The sequence below is a fragment of the Typopeltis vanoorti genome, chromosome 12 (assembly GCF_054136105.1).
Source record: "Typopeltis vanoorti isolate ZY-2024b chromosome 12, IOZ_Tvanoo_1.0, whole genome shotgun sequence".
NCBI classification, from domain to species: domain Eukaryota; kingdom Metazoa; phylum Arthropoda; class Arachnida; order Uropygi; family Thelyphonidae; genus Typopeltis; species Typopeltis vanoorti.
In genome coordinates this window covers 19,741,688-19,761,697 of record NC_143560.1, presented here as the reverse complement: position 1 = coordinate 19,761,697, position 20,010 = coordinate 19,741,688, and the positions used below count along the sequence as shown (strand labels likewise).

Below are 20,010 nucleotides of genomic sequence, written 5' to 3'. Positions count from 1 at the left end.
CCAAGAAGTTAAAAACGAATTTCTTCAACTATCAAAGAAGCATGGAGGATTTGGACTTCCAGTTTTAAAATCCTGCTATTTAAGCAATGCAGTTTCAAAAATCCATAAAATATTGTAGACTAATCACACATGTGCAGACCTTCTCCTGTACTACACAGGTTTTCATATTCCCCTGTTTGGAGTTAATTATTATAAAGGTCCAAAAGCTGAAATTGTTCCTGAATACTACAATACTTTGTGCTTAACTTTAAGACTTCTAAACACTCTGGCATTGACATGCTTTCCATTAAAAAAAGTAAAATTTGGTATAAAGAAATGTTTAATCTCTTTTGCCGCAAAATTCCACAGTTGAGTACTGACACAAGACTTTGTTTCCCAATTTGTATTTATACCCTAATACCCTAACAGAAGACATCCATTACCAATTGCAAACAGTAAAACATGTATTCTACAGCTGCCCTGCGTATTTGGAAGAGATTATTTGATGTGTTGGGCATTTCCATTACTTATAACAGAACAGGTTATTTTTTATTCCATTACTTATAACAGAGCAGGTTATTTTTTTGCAATATCCATCACCTGTCAGCAATGGGAAGAGAATTTCGATTTTATAATTTATTTATAAAATCAAAATCATTATTTATAATTAATGAATTAAATACCATTTATGGAAGGTTAGAAATAAACATGGATTTGAAAACCAGCAATATGACATCCAAATGCTTTATAATATCATATTGAGAAAATTATATTATTCAGTCAGACAGTTTTTGTATTTAGAAAGAAGCATTTTAGGAGATATCAAATTTATGACTAGATGGTGTAGACCATCCACATTATGCAATTATGCAATTATGCAATATTCACCAGGGAGAGATAAAATTCTGTCTATTCTTGGTATGAGAAATAGTTCCATCTTCTTTATTCAATGTGGTCTTAGGGATGACTGGAGAGAGATCCCAGGAAGAGAAGGCCAACTCAAGGCAGTTAACTCATATGGAGCTAACTACCTGGTTATCAGTCATCCTTGTGCTTTAGTTTCAATTAGTCTTTTGGTTGTTCATCTATATGAGATTGGTGAAAAAGGAAAACCGATAGCCTTTAGATATATATGATGATATAAAAGAGCTGAGACTTTTTCTCTATCTCATGTTATCTATCTGTCTTTTCTTTCTCCTAATACTATCAGGCTCTCTTGCACCCCTATACTAACTACTCTAGGCATATGATGAGCAACTCTTTACTTTTTCACCTCAATAAAGGTTGAAACTGGTCTGGGTAGTGACCTTTCCCATAGTGCATAGCATTATACATATCCATAAGGATATGTGCTTTGCATTATGGGATACCAAGGCAAGTGATGTAAAGTCATTGGATTCTTTATAACAGTTGCCCCAGTCCTGGAACTACTTCAGGTGCAAACTTTGTATAAAGGATTAAACTTTATCCAAAAGTTTAATCTTTTATCCAAGTATATAAATTCTTGGTATCCTTAATTTATAGTATGACCAAGTGGAAAAAGATCAAACAACTACCTGATTGGCTGAGTGGTTAGTGTATTTGCTTTGCAACCAAAAGGCTGTGGGTTCAAATCCTGCCGTGGGCATGTATGTTTGTGAAAATACTAGTGGTGGTGGTGGTGGTGGTGGTGGTCAGAGGGATGTTGATGTAGATGCAGTTGGTGGGATGGTGGAGACAGAGAGTTGTAGAGTAGGTGCCCTCCCTTGATGAGGCTTTGGACTCCCTGGAATGTTATGTAATAATAATAATAATAATAATCCAGAGTATTTTAGTAATAAGGTGTGACACCTTTTGGCTACTCGTATATGAAAATATGACTTCTTCATTACTTCAACCTTAGTATTATCTCTGGGTCAGACTTCCATTGATGATACCCCAATAAAGGTCGAAACTGTCTGGATAGTGACCCTTCCCATATTGCATAGTATTATACATGTCCATAAGGATATGTGCTTTGCATTATGGGATACTAAGGCAAGTGATATGAAGTCATTAGCTTCTTTATACGAGTTGCTCCATTCATAAAAATACTTCAGGTGCAAACTTTGTTTGCTTACACTTGGATAAAGGATTAAACCAAGTATTATTATTATTATTACGGGCAGCTCCAAGGAATCCTCCCTCGATGAGTCTAAGGACTCATCAAGGGAGGCCCAACATCATGTCAAGAACAACTATTCAACATTCACACAGTATCTATCATACTTCACCTTGAACTCATTTACAGTCATGGCACCCACAACAGACTCTGGCAGTTTATTCCCTCATTCATCACTCTTCAAGTAAAAAACCCAGCTCTAACACCCTTGCCCAGTTTCCATGGATGGCCCCTAGTCCTCCCACCACCAGTCCTGTTCTCAAAAATATCTTCTTAACTAATCTTATAGAAACCCTTCAGTAATTTGAATGTCTCAATCATATCATCCCTTTTTTGCCAATCAACCAATTTCTGCAGCCCACAAATCTTCAACCTGTTCTCATAAGGTTCATTCCATAGTCCTGCTATTATCTTGGTCACTCGTCTCTGGATCCTCTCCTCCTCCTCCCCATCAAGAAGAAACCCTGGCGCCCATATCTGGGCACAGTGGTCTAGATGGGTCTTATCAAGGCTCGATATAGAGGAACAATAAATGTTTGTCTCTGCTTGTTAAAGTATTTTTCAGTAACCAAGTGATTTGATGAGCTGATTTAGCCACGTGCCCCCTAAACTTCAACTCCCTATCCACCAACACTCCCAAATCCCTTGCCTCATCAATCTCCTGGATTACGGTTCCACCAATGTGATATACTGCTGCTAATCTTTTCACCCCAAAATGCATAACCTTACACTTTGCCACATTAAATTGACATCTATTTTCCTTAGCCCAGTCATCCAATCTATCCAAATCATCTTGCAAAATTTTGACATCCTGTGTATTCACTATTGCTCTACCCAACTTTGCATCATCAGCAAACAAATGAACAGTTCCTCTCAGATCCTTTCCTATATCGTTAATGAATAAATTAAACAGTAGTGGTCCAAGAACAGAACACTATGGCACACTAGTCACAGGCCGTCTTTTGGACTCTACTCCTGAATAAACCACTCTCTGATATCTCTCCATCAACCACCCTCCTATCCATCTCACCAACCCTATATCCATCCCCATATGCTGCAGTTTACTGATTAGAATTCCATGTGGTATCTTGTCAAAGGCCTTAGCAAGGTCCAGTAGAATCACTGTAAACCCATTACCCTTATCCAGTTCAGCAGTCACTGTGTTATAAAACGTGAGGAAGTTACTGAGGCATGATCTACCCTTCACAAAATTATGTTGTTCTCCATACAGTATCCCATTTTCATCTATCCAATCCTGTATTTTTTTCTTGACTATTTGCTCCAAGACCTTGAAAACAATTCCTCATATGCTGATCGGCCGGTAATTTTCAACAGCAGTCTTGGAACCTCCTCTATGCAGTGGAACTATTTTCCCCTATTTCCACCCCCTTGGGATTAACCCAGACCCGAGACTGAAATTAAACAAAATGGTTAAAGGCACTGACAATTTTTTAACTGCTTCTCATACGACACGAGCTAGTATACCATCCAATCCCGCAGATGAATTGACATTGAGGTTTTGTAATAGACTATTCACTTCCACTTCATTCACCACAATTCCCGTATAAGCTGTTGGTTCTTCCATTTCTGCAGTGTCACCACCAGGATGATATGCTCTTGCAAAGTACTCACTCAGTAATTCTACTATATCAACTGATTCGGATACCTCCCTACCATCGGCATTCTTTAAAATCATTCTGCCATATACATTTTTTCTTTTACTTGCAACATATCGAAAAAACTGTTTGGGATTCTCTTTAGCCTGCATGGCTAATGTTCTTTCATAATCTGCTTTTGTTTTTCTTACTACACTTGTTACCCTTCTGGCCTGGGCTTTATGCTGTTCATGTGCCTACAGGTCACCTTTCTCCCTAAATTCCCTCCACAGTTGTTTCTTTTTTTGCAGCTCAAGCTTAATGGTGTTATTCATCCATTAAATCCCTACTTGATTTATTATTCGTACTCTAGGTATACAGTCAGCCATTGCCTCCTGCAAACACTTCTTAACTGCCTCCCATGCACTATCAACATCCAGCCCTTGCAATTTTACATACCATGGCACTGAACCAATCAAACTCCTAAGCTTGTTATACTTACCAGTCCGATAATTCCACACGTACCCTGTCTTAATTGTAAATTCCACACCTTTAGCTGCCTTCCAAGTTAAGACCACTCTCACTTTTGGTGAGAGTTGTTCTTATGATCACTCTCACCAATTGTTGGCAATGTGGTCATATTCATTACAGTCAAATCCTCAGATGCAATTACTAGGCCAAGCACTCTCTGACCCCTAGTATTTTCCTTTACATGCTGTCGCAGATAGTTGAAATCGCCCATAATAATTACCCTCCTTCCACTCATTTCTTCTATTTGCTTATGCATACTATCTCCACCATCTTTTCCATCACCTGGTCTATAACAGCACCCAATTGTATATTTTGTTCTGCTAGCCTCAATCTCACCAAATTCACCAAATAGCCTCAAATGTGCTCTTTTCTCTATCCTGGATTCAACTTCTATTCTCCTTGGCTGCACCTCATCAGCTATCATCAATAATACTCCTCCCCCATTTTATTCTCCCTGTCATTTCTGAACACACTATACCCCTCACATTCAATCCCACTAGCTATATCATCTTCAGTCAGCCATGTTTCACTAATGCCAATGACCTGTGGTCTGGAAGTGCCAACCAAGGCCAAAAATTCTTCCTTCTTCTTCCTAATACTCCTAGTATTAGTATACATGAATTGCAGACCCCCCGTTAGCTCCATCCCTACCTTGATGCCTTTTACTAACTATCCCATTCTGATTTGTTGTCCTTATTCACTCGGGCATATTATACTCATTCATACACTCAACTGCCTCCCTAAGGTCTGCATATCTACTTCTCCCTCTTGTTATCTTTAATGTATGGTATAACAAAGTGGAAAAATGTCCAATTGCCATATCTTTGCTATTGCAATCCTGTACTATGGCAAGATATTTGTATGCAAGAAATATGAAAAGAATATTTGAAAACTTTTTTTTAGTGTTTGGAAATGCAGGATGGATTTTTATTTTATTTTAATTTTTTGTAATGCTCGGAAACATGTTCAACATTCATTTTGTATTAGTGTAAAATGTAAGAGGAAAGTCATTAGTTTTTTGTCTCAGGGATCTGTTTTAATACCATTGCTGTTTAGCTTGTATGTTAATGATATTAGGGAAGAGTTATTTGCAGATAATGCAAAGTCGGGAAGAACTACGAGGAGTTGAGTAGGTGTTGTGGCCTTATATGAAGACTGGGATATATTGTTGGAGGCAGAAGAAATAAGACATCTTGGGGTGATGGTAGATAAGGATATAAAATCAACAGGACACATTACCAAAATTGTGAGGACAACACAACGAATCCTTGCAAGGATGCAGAGGACATTCTGGAAGTAAAGAGATTCTGGTTCCATTGCATGAGATTTTATGTAGACCACATATGGAATGCTTGCATAAATTTGGACACCTGGTTTTTCAAAAGAATGAAGTGATATTGGAAAGGGTTCAGAGATGATTGACTAAGCTAGTTTCTCACATCTGGAATGTTGAGTATAAAGAAAGGTTAAGAAGGTGCAATTGCAGAGTCTAGTGGATAGGAGGAAGAGGGGGATGATATGATAGATGTGTACAAGTTGGTAAGGGATTGTTATAGGATTAATGTTGAAGAGGCTTTTTATAAAGGGTGAGAGATGGGGAGAACAAGAGGTCATCCCTGGAAGCTGTATAATGAGGTTGTGAGCAAGGGAGTGAGAAACGGGATTTTTTTTTTTTTTTTTACATGGAGAGTTTTCATTATTATTATTATTACCTGACAGTTCCAAGGAGTTCAAATACTCATCAAGGGAGGACATAAAAAAAGACAACTCTCTGTCTCCACTACTTAATTCACCAACTACAGTGAACCACTACTACCATCATCACCTACACCAATGACATCTACTGCCCACCACCACCACCACTAACATTTTTTATCTATAAATTGTGTGTTCTCAAGGCCTATTAGTCTGTATGTGGGATGAAAAAACCATGCTACTTCTGTATGAGATCGGCTAACTCACCTTCAGTTGAAAAAAAATCACACATAAAGATTCCTCTCATAATGACGAGAATTGAACTTAGTCCTTTTCTAATCGAAGGGTGCAATGTATTGTTATTCTTCCAATTGCGTTATGGAGGCACTTTTGTGAATCCTGAATGATTGGAATGCATTGCTGGAGAGTGTGGTGTCTGCTGAGAATTTGAATATATTTAATGCATAGTGTTTAAGCCTTGGGTATGACAAAGTAACTTCCTGTGATAAGTCTTTGACTCCATGGGAGTCTTGGGATCATAATAATAATAATAGTCATAATCTCAGTATTTGGTGCATCCCTATTTATGATCAAATAAAAGTTTATTCTAATTGTACTTATTGGTCAAAAGTCTCTGTTTGCTATATGAACAATCTTGATGGGAGAGTCAAGAAAAAGGAATGCTACCTGAAACAATTAAAAATGCAAACTTGCTAAATTATTGAACCAACTTACATTCTTAAAGAGGTGTAGAGACAATGATATTATCCCAAAGTTTTTATATTTTAAATGTTGTTTCCATTCTAGAAGAATTAAGCATATTTATAACCAGGCATCTTTTGTTCTTTCATGATGCGATATGATCCACAAGGTTCTGAACTTTGTGGATCATATCAATCAGGTTGATTCTTTATGCTTTAATTTACATTACATCTTAGTAAACTCCATAGATGTTGAACTATGATCAGATCTTCTTACAGTGGTACTTTTTTATCCTTCGAAAACAGACAAATCAACAAATTTATCGCTCCTTACAACAGAAATTTTGTTTCAACTGTCATCTTATCTGATGAATAAATGTTAGTCAACACCTCAATGTATCAACACATCCCTATCTGAGAAAAAGAGCTCTGTATAATTTAATGAAGAACAACGAAATTATCATCATCAAAGTTAAAAAAAGGCAATGTAACAGTTATCATGGCTATAGCTGACTACATGTCAAAGATTTCACCCACTTAAGATCTATTAGACCATGATCCTACTTAGCTAAATCATGAAGAGACTGATCTTTTATGCAACATGCTTACTTGGTCTACAGATCTTAAGAAAAAGTTGAATTCAGTGTATCCTTTAACTTCATGACTGTATGATCCACGCAGTTAGCCTAGTTGCTATGTGCTTCGCAACCATATGCCTGGGGAAGGAGTGTCCTGGGCTCGATTCCCGTCAGCGATGTGAGGAGCTTAAGGGCTTAAGGATCTTCCTCAGCCATAGCCAAGTTAGCCAGTCTTGGGCGTAGACAGCAGGGTTCCCCCCCCCCCCCCCCCCAGTTTATCTGGGGGTTTTCATCCCGCAAGCAGGCAAACCGGCCCTATGAACACACGGATCTACAGCCATAAATACTTAACCCCCCCTCCTGGGGGGTTAAGTATTTATTGTATACTTATTGTATTTATGGCTCAACTTGCCCCAATAGGGACGGGGGAGAAAAGGGAGGAAACTCCATACGAATAAATAAATAAATAAATCACTGTATGGAGTACCTAAGAGGTTCACAAGGCAGGCATTCCTCTTAGGCTGATTGTAAATGGTTTCAGCTCACTTATATATCTTTTATCCAATTCAAGCATTTTTTTTTTTTTTGTTAAATGCTGTATTTCTGGGTGCCATTTTTATCTAATATAGTAATTTCTAATTCCCTTGAAATCTGGAAAATTTTATCCCCTATATTAGATTGAGTTTTAAATAAATAAATCTCTTTGTGTGTGTGTGTGTGTGTGTAAATAATCCAAGCTGATTGAAATTTCTTCACAAATATTCTTATATTACTGAAGTAAATTAGTTTTAATTTTTATTTATTTCAAATTTATCATAGTTTGTTCTGAGGAATGTGAGCGTCAAAATTTAACCTGCTCAAGCCCTAATTCCTGTTGCCATTCTGAATGTCTTGGTGGTTGCAAGGATATGTCTTATAATTGCTTTGTTTGTCGACATGTTGTTTATCGAGGACGATGCATGAAGAAATGTCCAATTAATACATATGAGGTAAGATAAAAATTAATTTAGAAAAATAATTTGATAAATTTTTCTTCACTAATTGTTTAAATATTCTACAGCTATTCTAAATTAATGAACCATAAAGAAAATTATACTAAATGTGAATGGTATGCATCTAAAGTACAGTAACACCACACAGTATTCTAATAAATGCTCATTTCCACCCTCCACTCTGAAAAATTCCACCTGTACTGATCAAACTCAATCCTCATTCTCTTTACACCATTCTTTATCATCATCATCATCATGCATATCAAGGATGTAGGCCTAGCATTGCCTGTTCCGGCCTTAGAAGTCATCGTTGAATTGTTTAAGAGGATGTCCTGGTTTTCTTTTTCCTAATGGCTTGTACTTTAAGGCTTGTTTTGGTAATCTTTTTGTTTTCATTCTTTGAATGTGTTCCATCCATTTATGTTTATATTTTTAAATTTTTCTATTACTGATTCTTGGTTTAATTCTTTCATAATATCTTCGTTTCTTTTGTGATCAAATAGGGTATACTTTGCAGTTTTTCTCATAAACTTCATTTCTGCTGTTGTTAATCTTTGTTTGTCTTTTTGTTTTACTGTCCAGATTTCGCTTCCATACATTAAGACTGGTAGGGCTAATAAATGTTCTTGCCAAAGTCCTCCCGTGACTTTGTTTAGCCAGTTTTACACAGTGTTTAGCTTTAGTTTAGCTTGACTTTGTTTAGCCAGTTTTACACAGTGTTTAGCTTTCTTACATTTGTCTCTGTATTCTCTAAGAGCCGAAGCTGACTTCTTTGCCAGGAACTTTTGATATGCTTTCTTCTTTTTATTCACTGCCTCTTTAACTTCCTGTGTCCACCACAGAGTTCTGATTTTTCTCTCCTTGCACACAACCTCACCACATGCCTCTTTGGCTGAATCAGTCAGTGCTTTCTTCAGGACTTGTCACTGAATCTCCAAGGTTTGGTTCCTGCTCTCAAACTCTTTCATTTTTTTCTTGAATAATCTTTGTGTATTTTAGTCTACAGTTCACATCTGAGAGCTGCTCAACTTTTATTCTCTTTAAAACTTTCTTACATGTTCTTCTTTTCAATATGAAATTCAATTTTATCCTGCTCAAGACTAAACAGTGATCACTTCCAATTTCAAATCCTCTGTACACTCTGGTGTCCTGCACCAGGGAGAAAACATCACTATCAACAATAACATAGTCAATGAGACTTTTCTTATTTCTAGCCTCTTCTCTCCATGTGAATTTGTGCACATTTTTATGTTGGAACATGGTGTTAGTAATAACCAGTCCATGTCCTGAGAAGAAATTCAACGGGTATTTGCCATTATTATTAGCTTTGTTCTTTTCTCCAAATTTTCCCAAAATATTTTTGTATGTCTGACAGTCATTTCCTACTCTGCTATTTAGATCCCCAACCAGGACCAACTTTTCCTTTTTCACTGTGTCAATTGCTTTCTCTAAAGCAGTGATTCTCAACCACTGTGCCGCGAGATTTTTTAAGTGTGCCGCCACTGCGAATGCCCATACATAAGCGGCGTCAGACATGTGGTTCAATCAGTTCAACCTTCCTAGCGGGGACTGGCTGAACCAAAGCACGTGGCTATTATAGTTGTGACTACTGGCTAACAAAGCTACATATTAGTTTAGTCTACTAGTCGCCCGCTTGATGTGTGCATATGGTTAGTTACAACTTATATATATTCGTTTTCCTACGTGCAATACCACAATTTTGTGTAGTCAAACTTAATTAAAATGGATTCAAAGGCAATATGTCGTTTTTAATAATTTTTTGACAAAATTATTTTTATTTTCAATGAACCCCCTAAAATGGATAAATGGATAAAAAAAAGAAAGCTTAACGACGATAATGATGATGCTAGCGATCATGCTAACGAGCCCAGTACACGTAAAGATGTTTCCTCCCACAAAAAATGTAATGTTCATCATAAGTATAATGATGACTTCTTAAAATTTGGATTTACATCAACAATGGAAAATGATAAAACTGTTCCCGAGTGTGTGGTATGTGGTTGTAAATTATCAAACAGTGCTATGGTTCCGAGCAAGCTCCAACGTCACCTGCTCACTAATCATCCTTCACTAGCATCAAAAGACAAAGCCTACTTTCAAAATTCATTAATTATCTGCAAGATCCAAATAATTAAAGATTTTTAAAAAGCAAATTAGTGTGTCTGAAAAAGCTCAGATAGCTTCTTATGAAGTGGCTGAATTAATTGCTCTCAAATTAAAATCTCATAATTTGGCTGAAGAAATTATATTACCTGCTTGTCGTAAAATTGTAAAAAGAATGATCGGTGAATCAGCAGAAATTGATGTTTGTAAAATACCACTTTCAAATGACACAATTCATCGCAGAATTATAGACTCTTGTCCCGAAATATCGAAGAAAATACTGCTAAAACTCTTGCAAATTCAAATTTTGCTTTACAAATCGACGAAACAACTGATATTACGGGAAAAGCACACTTAATTACATTCATTCTATTCATTCACGAAAATGATATAATTAATCGATTTTTATGTTGTCGTGAATTATCTGATTTCACAACAGGAAAACATATTTTCGATGAAATTAATTCTTATTTACAAGAAATTAAAATTTTGTGGAATTTGTGCATTGGCATTTGTACAGATGGTGCTCCGGCTATGACAGGATCTATAAAAGGATTTGTAGCACACGTAAGAGAACATAATGCAGATATATTAGTTACCCATTGTTTTTTGCATTGGGAAACACTCATTACAAAACAATTACCATCAGAATTGAAAGTAGTGCTGGAACAATGTGTTAAAATGGTTAATTATATAAAATCAAGACCATTAAAAAGTCACCTGTTTAGTCATTTATGCCAGGCTATGTAGTCTAAATACGAATCATTGTTACTACACATGGAAGTCAGGTGGTTATCCAGAGGGAAAGTTTTGTCTCGCGTCCTTGAATTAAAAAATGAGATAAAGATATTTTTTGAACAAGATAATGATTTTGTTGGTTTGTTGGATGACAAAATATGGTGTGCTAAGCTGGCTTACTTATCTGATATTTTTGTTATTTTTAATAACATAAATACGAGTTTGCAAGGACCGAAAGAAAATATTTTAAACTCAACCGATAAATTGTTGGGATTTCAAAAAAAAAATTACTTTATGGAAGAATAAAGCACAAGAAGGTAGTTTAGAAAAGTTTGAGTCAGTTCCAAAAGATTGTTATAAAATAATTCATAAAATAGTTATAGATCATTTGACAATACTAGAGCAAAAAATTGTTCATTACTTTCCAAATTTAGAAATAAAAAAAATTGATTGGATTCAGAATCCATTTGTGATAAACGACTCATCGGCATATGAACTAACTTTGAAAGAAGAAGAACTGATATCTGTGTGTAATAACCGAGATTTAATTTCAAAACATTCAGAAGAATCAATTAATTCGTTCTGGATTAATCTTAGGTACGATTATCCAACAATATCACAAAAAGCTTTAAGTGTATTATTACAATTTTCTACATCTTATTTGTGTGAATTCGGATTTTCGGCTTTGACCGATATAAAAACGAAAAAAAGATCCAGACTTTTAAATCTGGATCACGAAATGAGAGTAGCATTATCATTTATACGCCCAAATATAAATGAAGTCATCAAAAAAAAACATGCTCAAATTTCGCATTAAATGTAATTTATCATTAAATAAACATTTTGTTTACTTTGTAATGCAATTTCATTTTATATTTTATTGTAAATTATTATTGTATGCTATTTTTACAAAATATATTATAGGTACATGAATTAATTAACCAAGTAAAATTCTTTTAAATTTATCTTATTGTTAGTGTGCCGCCAAATTTTAAAATTATTAAAAGTGTACCATGATGAAAAAAAGGTTGAGAATCACTGCTCTAAAGCCTCAAAAAATTCCTCCACTTCTATCTTAGTAGAACCTTCTGTGGGACCATAGGCACAAATAAGTCTCATTGTTCAGTTCCCAATTCTTATATTTGCCCACACCACTCTACTTGAGACTGCCTGCCATTCAAGAAGATTAGCCTCATATTTAGTGTTGAATACTATGGCTACCCCTTAATTTTCCTTGATTGTCATTGCCTGAATATAACATTTTGTATTTATTGTTCAGAAAGATCTCACCAGTTTTTGTCTTTTTTGTTTCAGTCACCCCTATTATGTCGATCTGGTACTTGTCCAATTCCTCAGCTAGCTCCATTTCTTTGCGATTCAGGCTTCTTATGTTGATAGTGCTGATCTTGAACTCTGGTGATGTTGAGTAGGGGTAAGTTTTAGGATTTGTTCCAGTTGCTGACTTTTTGCTGTTTGCCCTGATTCCCTGGTGAAAACAATGGGGGCCTTGTTTAACCGGCGATGCCCCAGCTGGCATGAAATGCTGTTATGCTGTTCTATCATTTGAAATTTTGGTTTAAGCCAATAAGAATACAATTTGGTCAGATAAATCTGAAATTGTCAGCCTATCCTTGTCCATGCAGTATCCAGGTAGATACATAACAGGATGCACCACGAGAACGTGAGGATTGGACATTAGGTCAGAAGCCCTGGTCAGTTCTCTTCATTCTTTTGAAGACTATGTGGAAGTCTCCTCTCAGTTGTATAGCTTTGATCCTTAAGCACCCCAAAAACCATTCTTCCTGTAGGCATGTAATGACGTCATGGGCTGCTCTGGGGCAGATGTCCCTTGGCGTCATCCAACACTCCATTTCATCCCATAGATGTTCAACAGGGTTGAGATCAGGGCTCTGTGGAGGTGAGTTAAGTGTAGTGATGCTCATGTCCACAAACCATGCAGTTACAGCTGAAGCCTTACTGAAAGAAACAATGGTTCCATAGAAATGCCACTAAGTAGGAAGCATTGCATTGTTCAGCTATTGCTCAATGGTCTGAGGCCAAACCAGGAAAAACAGGACTATACCATGGCACTTCCAACTCTGAATTTCATAGTTGGGGTTATGCACTCTGGTAAGAGACATTCACTGGACATCCCCCCCCCCCCCCCCCACACTCACACTTGTCCATCTGCTAGGTACAGGTTAGCGTGATTCGTGGCTCTATAACACAGCTTTACAAGCTTCCATGTCACGCTGTGTATGCTCTTTGCACTGCTAAAGATGACACTGCATGTTAGTAATGTGGGGCTTGCATATTGCAGTCCTACCATGGAAACCCATGTTGTGAGCCTCAGTTCTGAATGTTTTTTTGCAGATTCGTGTTCCAGTTAATTTCTTGAAACTCTGTATTCAATGTGTTGGCCAATGAATGGCAGCTTTTACATATTATCTTTCGTGGCACCCTATGGTCATGTTTGGTGAGTGTGGTGGGTCATCCTATGACTGTGGGTAACATATGCAGGTGACTCCCTGCACTTCCATCTCAGTATGGTATCATTGATTGTTGACCTTGGATGGCCCAATTTTTCAACAATTTGATAAACAGATAGGCCTGAAACATGACATCCTCCCTTCTTGTTGCAACACTTTTTTCAAACTCTGTCAGTTTCCTTCTCACAGCCATTTCATCTGGATGCAGTTGCACTGATTTGGAATCATCATGTTCCTTCAATTTATACTGGCTACAAACATTTGACTTGCTACATGGCATGATACACCTTGCCCATGGGGATGTCTATTGGCTTCTTTACAAGCAGTATATATTACCATAATGAAAATCACCCATAATGATCTATCTCCTTCCCTTATTTTCTAACTCAAGTTGCATGTATTTTTTTTTTTATCACCACCCTTTACATTCTCTGGTCTATAGCAACATCCAGTTAAATATTTCTTCCTGTCTATCTTCACCTCATGATTACATATTTCCTTGAAGACCATTACTACTGTTTCCCCATTTTGTGTGGACATATCGTCAATAGCACTTTCTTCCTTCTTGTCCTTTATCTTTCATAAAAAAACATTGTACTCATCCATTTCTATTCATATATGAGAAGGAAAGCGAAGCCCAAGGGAAAACTATTATGCTTATACACTAGTGCAAGAAGTATTGGAAATAAGGATGCCGAGTGGCTTTGATGCAGTTTATCCACAAATTATTGCTGTCAGTGAGATGTGGTTTATGAAAGATGACGTACTCACATGAATAGAATATGATGGTTAGTTGCATTTTTCGACACGAGATAAAAGATAAAAGAGGAGTGGGAGTAATACTGATGATTTCACAAGAGTTATTTATCCTCCATGTGGAACTGAAGCAACAGGTATGATAATGGCTTTGAAGTCATTTGGTGCAAGATTGAGGCTAAGACTAATTTTAGATATTTAATGGGGTTACTATAGATCAGGAAATGTAGATGATTCTGAAATGTTTTGACATATTGGACTGGTGAGTGACAGGAGAATGATAATGATGTATGACTAAGTATGGAACATTGATTGAAAGCAGGAAATAATTTGTGAGTAAGAAGAGTGAATTCCTTGAGCAACTTAGGGATAACTCTCATATTCAGCATGTAGTTGAAACAACACATGTTGGATTTAATAATCTCATCTCACACACTGATAATCGAAGTGCCACCATTTGGGAAGAGTAATCATGAGGTTTGTCTTGGGGAGTGGCTAGGCAGGTAGAAGTTTCATGGAACAAAAGAGATGTGTGAATTACAGGGCGAGGAACTATGATAAATTATGGAACTTGGTCTTGAATCAGTTACTTATAATCAGTTATATATGTCAGATTGTATTCCTAGGGTTAGGATGATAAATAAAGTACAGATGAAATGCATAAATCATGGAATAATGCAAGAGATTCTGAGAAAGAGGGTAGTATTAATGAGGAGAACTAAAGACCAGGGTACCCCCTCAGCAGCATGAGGAAGGTGTTGAGGGTAGTGTTGGCATATGAAAGGAGATTTGAAGAAGTAGTATAGCAAAACCCTAGAAAACTCTTTGGTTATGTTGCTTGTAGAAGAAATGGTGAATATCGAAGTCTGACCTTTTTTGTTGGATATGGAATATGAGTTACATTTGTTAAAGATACAGTGGAAATGTTTAGTGAGTATTTCATTAGTGTATATTTTGTGTGTGTGTGGGGGGGGGATAAGAGAAGTATTGAATAGCAATAGGAAGGCAGACACAGAAGGCTAATTCAAGAATAGGAAATGTTTAGAATATTAAGTAATCTTGATGTTAATAATGCTCTGGGACTAAACAGTATATCACCATGCATATTATGGGAATGTGTGAAATTGCTGGCGTTACCTTTGAATCTGGTTGTTCAACTGAATTCTGGCAACAGAAGAGTGGAAAGAAGTAAAAACAGTGTCACTGCATAAGAGAGAATCCAAGTCAGTAGTGTCAAGCCATATACTATATACGGATACTGTATATATCATGTAGTGCAGGCCTAGTTGGCCAAGTGGTTAGCATATCCGCTCTCCAGCCAAGAGGCTATAGGTTTGAATCCCGCATAGGTGTAGATGTTTGTGATTGTCCACTCTCCCACTATAGACTGGGTCACCATGGGAGTAGTAGACCCAAAACCACCTGCAGTGGATAGAAATATAGGCTGTTCATTTTATTTATTTATTTTTTTTTTTATATATATCATGTGGTAGTGAAGGTGTTAGAGACAGAATATAAATCTGGACTAATTGTGAATGGAAATCGTTTTGAATGAGAGAGCAGTATGGGGTTTGTTAAGGAATGGTTACACTTTAGTAACTTGATTGAATTTTATAATAGGCAGACTTTTTGTGTTGCATAAAGGAGATGCTTATGTGGTTATTTATCTGGATTTTGCTAAAAATTTGATTGAGTACCACATGATACCCCTCTCTTGAAATTAAGCAGCACGAGGGACCCGTGGATCTTGGTGCATGGGGAACTGAAGTTCAGTGGTCACATTGCAAAATGTTTAACTTCCTTACTGATTGAGGTGGATGAAATAGTCAGACAACCTTAGCATTTTTCATGGATCAAACCATCATTGCCATTCTACTTTTTATCATGTAATTACCCTTTTTTTCCACTATAAATCAAAGATGCCAAGAAATTTTATTCTTGATGTAATCTTTTATAGTTATGGACATGTCTACATGTCTGTATGGACACATGCTTTTCATTCTGGGATACTATAGCAAGTGATGTGAAATTACCCAGTTGCTCAGTTGTGAAGTTACTTCACATGCAAACTTTGTTTGTTTACACTTGTATAAAGGATTAAGCTAAGAATATAATTTCTTGGCATCTTTAATTTATAGTATAACCAAGCAGAAAAGTTTCAACATCCTTTTTCACTGTTAATTCCTTAATGACATTTGTAGAGGCATTAGCAGATTAACTGTAATGGGGTGACCTTTATGTCACTTGACCTGAAGTCTAGTATGTTACTTTGGATTCCCTTCATTTTTAAACTTTTTCCTGCACAATTTATTGTGTCTCTTCCCAAAAATAAAAACGAATTTCATATATGTGAAAATAAATAATCAATCCTGAAATGACCAGAGATCAGCCTTTGCAATGAATTTATTTAGTAGCAATAAATTTGCTGTCTTTTATTATCTCGTCCATTGCACTGATCTTCAGATCAGTGCAATGGACGAGATAATTTATGTTTTTTTGCATTTTCCTTTGCATCAAAAATCATTATGTTAAATATTTGTAATTTTTTTCAAATAACATATATTGAAATAAATTTGAATCTTTGTTTTCTTTCCTTTCAAAATACCATTATATGAATTCATAGTGAGGAATTTATGAAGACACAACACATACGTGTTAGAAAAATTACTTTACTTAACATTAAAAAAGTGCCATTTTACATTTTGACTTCTGTATTGGGGTCATCATCAGGAAAACAAACATCTGTACAGTGATACAAACTAAGTGACGATACACTACACAAAGGTAAGATAAATTCAAATGTTTGTTAATCATTTACCTTAGCCTGACCTCTGGTGGAAAAAATTATTATAATAAAAAAAAGTAATTAAAAAATAGAACTACATTAAACAATTTCTATAAAGTACTCTTGTATTAAAATTTTCTCCTGTTTGCGGTTGTTCTAGATGATATACTGGTTGAAGATGGGTCCTCCAAATTCTTGGAATAATTAATCCATCATTCTTGTTCAGATTTGGATGATGTTTCAGCATTTCACATTCACTTCTTTGAATTTTCTTTCAAACCAGGTTTTGGTGCATTGTAGGGACTTGGTGCCTTTCCAGTCAATTCTGTGACATGTTTGGAGTGTGTGGTCTGACAGGCCTGTTTACTTAGCTCTTCCAAAGATCCCCTTCCATATCTTATCCACTGAGGGCTTTACAAAATTTCAGTGTACCTGTAACCTGCCTCACATAGGGAAAACAGGATGCACCATCCCAATTAGAAAAGATGAACACAAAAGCACATTAAATACATCACTATGGTAAAACATGCCTGTCAGACCATACACTCCAAACATGTCACAGAATTGACTGGAAAGGCTCCAAGTCCCTACACAGTACCAAAACCTGGTTTGAAAGAAAATTCAAAGAAGCCTATGAAATGCTGAAACATCATCCAAATCTGAACAAGAATGATGGATTAATTATTCCAAGAATTTGGAATACCCATCTTCCACCAGTATAGCATCCAGAACAACCCCAAACAGAAGAAAATTTTAATACGAGAGGACTTTAGAAATTGTTTAATGTAGTTCTATTATTTTATTTATTTTTTATTTTTATTTTTATTTTGTTATAATAATTTTTTCCACGACAACATATCCAAGGTCAGGCTAGGGTAAATGATTACATATTATTATTAACAAATATTTAGATCAGGGATGCACAAACTTGTTAAGACCGAGGGCTGCATAGTTCCACTGTTACTTATGGGGGGGCTGCCAAAAAAAAACTTGAAAGTTATCTACCATATATTGTTTATTTTATTTATACCTATCATCATTGTTACAAAAAAGGTAATAAAAAAGTAAGTGAATTTAATTTGATGCGTGACATTGCATTGATTTGACAATTGTTTTGATATTTGGTTCGAGTTTTGTAGCCAACTGCAAAATTGATTCTAAATTTTCATCAGTCAAGCGGTTCCTATTTTTTGATTTGTTAATATTAATGACTGAAAAAGTTTGTCCACAAATATATGTTATTATTATTATTATTATTCAGGCCTCCAAGGAGTCAAAAGACTCATCGAGGGAGTTCCTTCCTAAGACATAAAGTCTGTCAAGATTCATCGAGGGGAGGTCCCCCCGAGGAAACACAAAGTCTATCATACCACTCTTTAAACTCACTGACCATTCTCGCTCCCACCACACCATCAGGCAATGCATTCCACGGCTCAACCACCCTCCACACAAAGAAACCACTCCTTACCCTCTTGCTCGCAGTTTCCTTTCGTAACTTCCAGGGATGGCCTCTTGTCATCACTCCTTCCCGCTGATCAACCAAGCGAAAGAACTCCCCAGTGTCAACCCTGTAACCACCTCTCAACAGTTTAAAAGTCTCAATCATATCACCTCTCCTTCTTCTATCCACCAAACTCTGCAGTCCACATTCTCTCAACTGATCCTCATAACTATCCTTGTACACTCCTGAAACCATCTTTGTCATCCGTCTTTGTATCCTTTCCACAGTTAATTTATCCCCTTCAAATCCTGGGGACCAAATCTGAGAACAATAGTCCAAGTGTGGTCTGATCAGAGACTTATACAACGGAATGATAACCCTCTTATCTCTGCAGGTCAGTGTCCTCATAATAGCAGCAATCCTCTGTGTTACCTTCACTACCTTTGCAATATGTCCCCAAAACTTCAGGTTTCTATCAATCATCAACCCCAGATCTCTTGTCTCCCCTACTTCCTCCAGTTTAACTCCTCCCATAGAGTATGCAGCATCCCATCAATGTTTCCCAAACCTCAAGACCTTACATTTTGCTGCATTAAACTGAAACCCCCATTCATTTGCCCATCTATCTAGCTTATTTAAATCCTCTTGCAGGGCTACCACATCTGCACTATTACTAATAATCCTTCCCAGCTTCGCATCATCCACAAACAACTGAATATCCCCCTGCAATCCACTGGCTATGTCACTGATATAAAGGTTAAACAATATAGGTCCTAGTACTGAGCCCTGTTGGACCCCACTTGTAACCCTCTGCCTCCTGGAAACTGCTCCACCATACACAACTCTTTGATACCTATCAGACAGCCAATCCTGAATCCAGTTGACCAAACTGACATCCAGACCCATGTGCTGCAACTTGAATATCAGCTTATCATGTGGCACCCTGTCAAATGCCTTCGCCAAGTCTAAGAAAATTGCAGTATATGCCTTTCCCTCATCTAATGTTCTTGTAACTTTATTATAAAAGGCTAGCATATTGCTAAAACAAGAGCGTCCTTTCACAAATCCATGTTGATACTCACAGATAACATTACCCTTGTCTGCCTAATGCTGTATATGGTCCCTCACTACTTTCTCCAAGATCTTAACAACTACTGATGACACACAGACTGGCCTATAATTAGACACTTCCAGTCTGTTACCACCCTTATGCAATGGCACTATCTTACCTTCCTTCCATTCCCTGGGCACCTTTGCCAAAGCCAGACTTTCATTGAAAAGCCACGTTAAATGCACTGTCAATTCCCTAGCACATTCTCTCAAAACTCGTGGTGAAATACCATCCCGTCCTACAGCTTTACTGACATCCAGAGTATTCAGTATCTGAAACACACTCTCCTCCTGTATCTCCAGACCTCGAACAAGTCCTATCGCTCTTGCATTAAAACTGACTCCTCTAGGATGAA

The 20,010-nt window shown here is 36.7% G+C and overlaps 1 protein-coding gene across 3 annotated transcripts in view; it reads left to right on the top strand.

Moving 5' to 3' along the window:
* LOC150100615 (insulin-like peptide receptor) overlaps positions 1 to 20,010 on the top strand; it is a 782,259-nt gene that overhangs the window by 197,983 nt on the left and 564,266 nt on the right. For all 3 annotated transcript variants that reach the window (XM_090401273.1, XM_090401271.1, XM_090401272.1), the window contains exon 4: positions 8,039 to 8,208. In XM_090401273.1, coding sequence (XP_090257399.1) covers positions 8,039 to 8,208 — 170 coding nt within the window. The remainder of the gene's footprint in view (positions 1 to 8,038; positions 8,209 to 20,010) is intronic.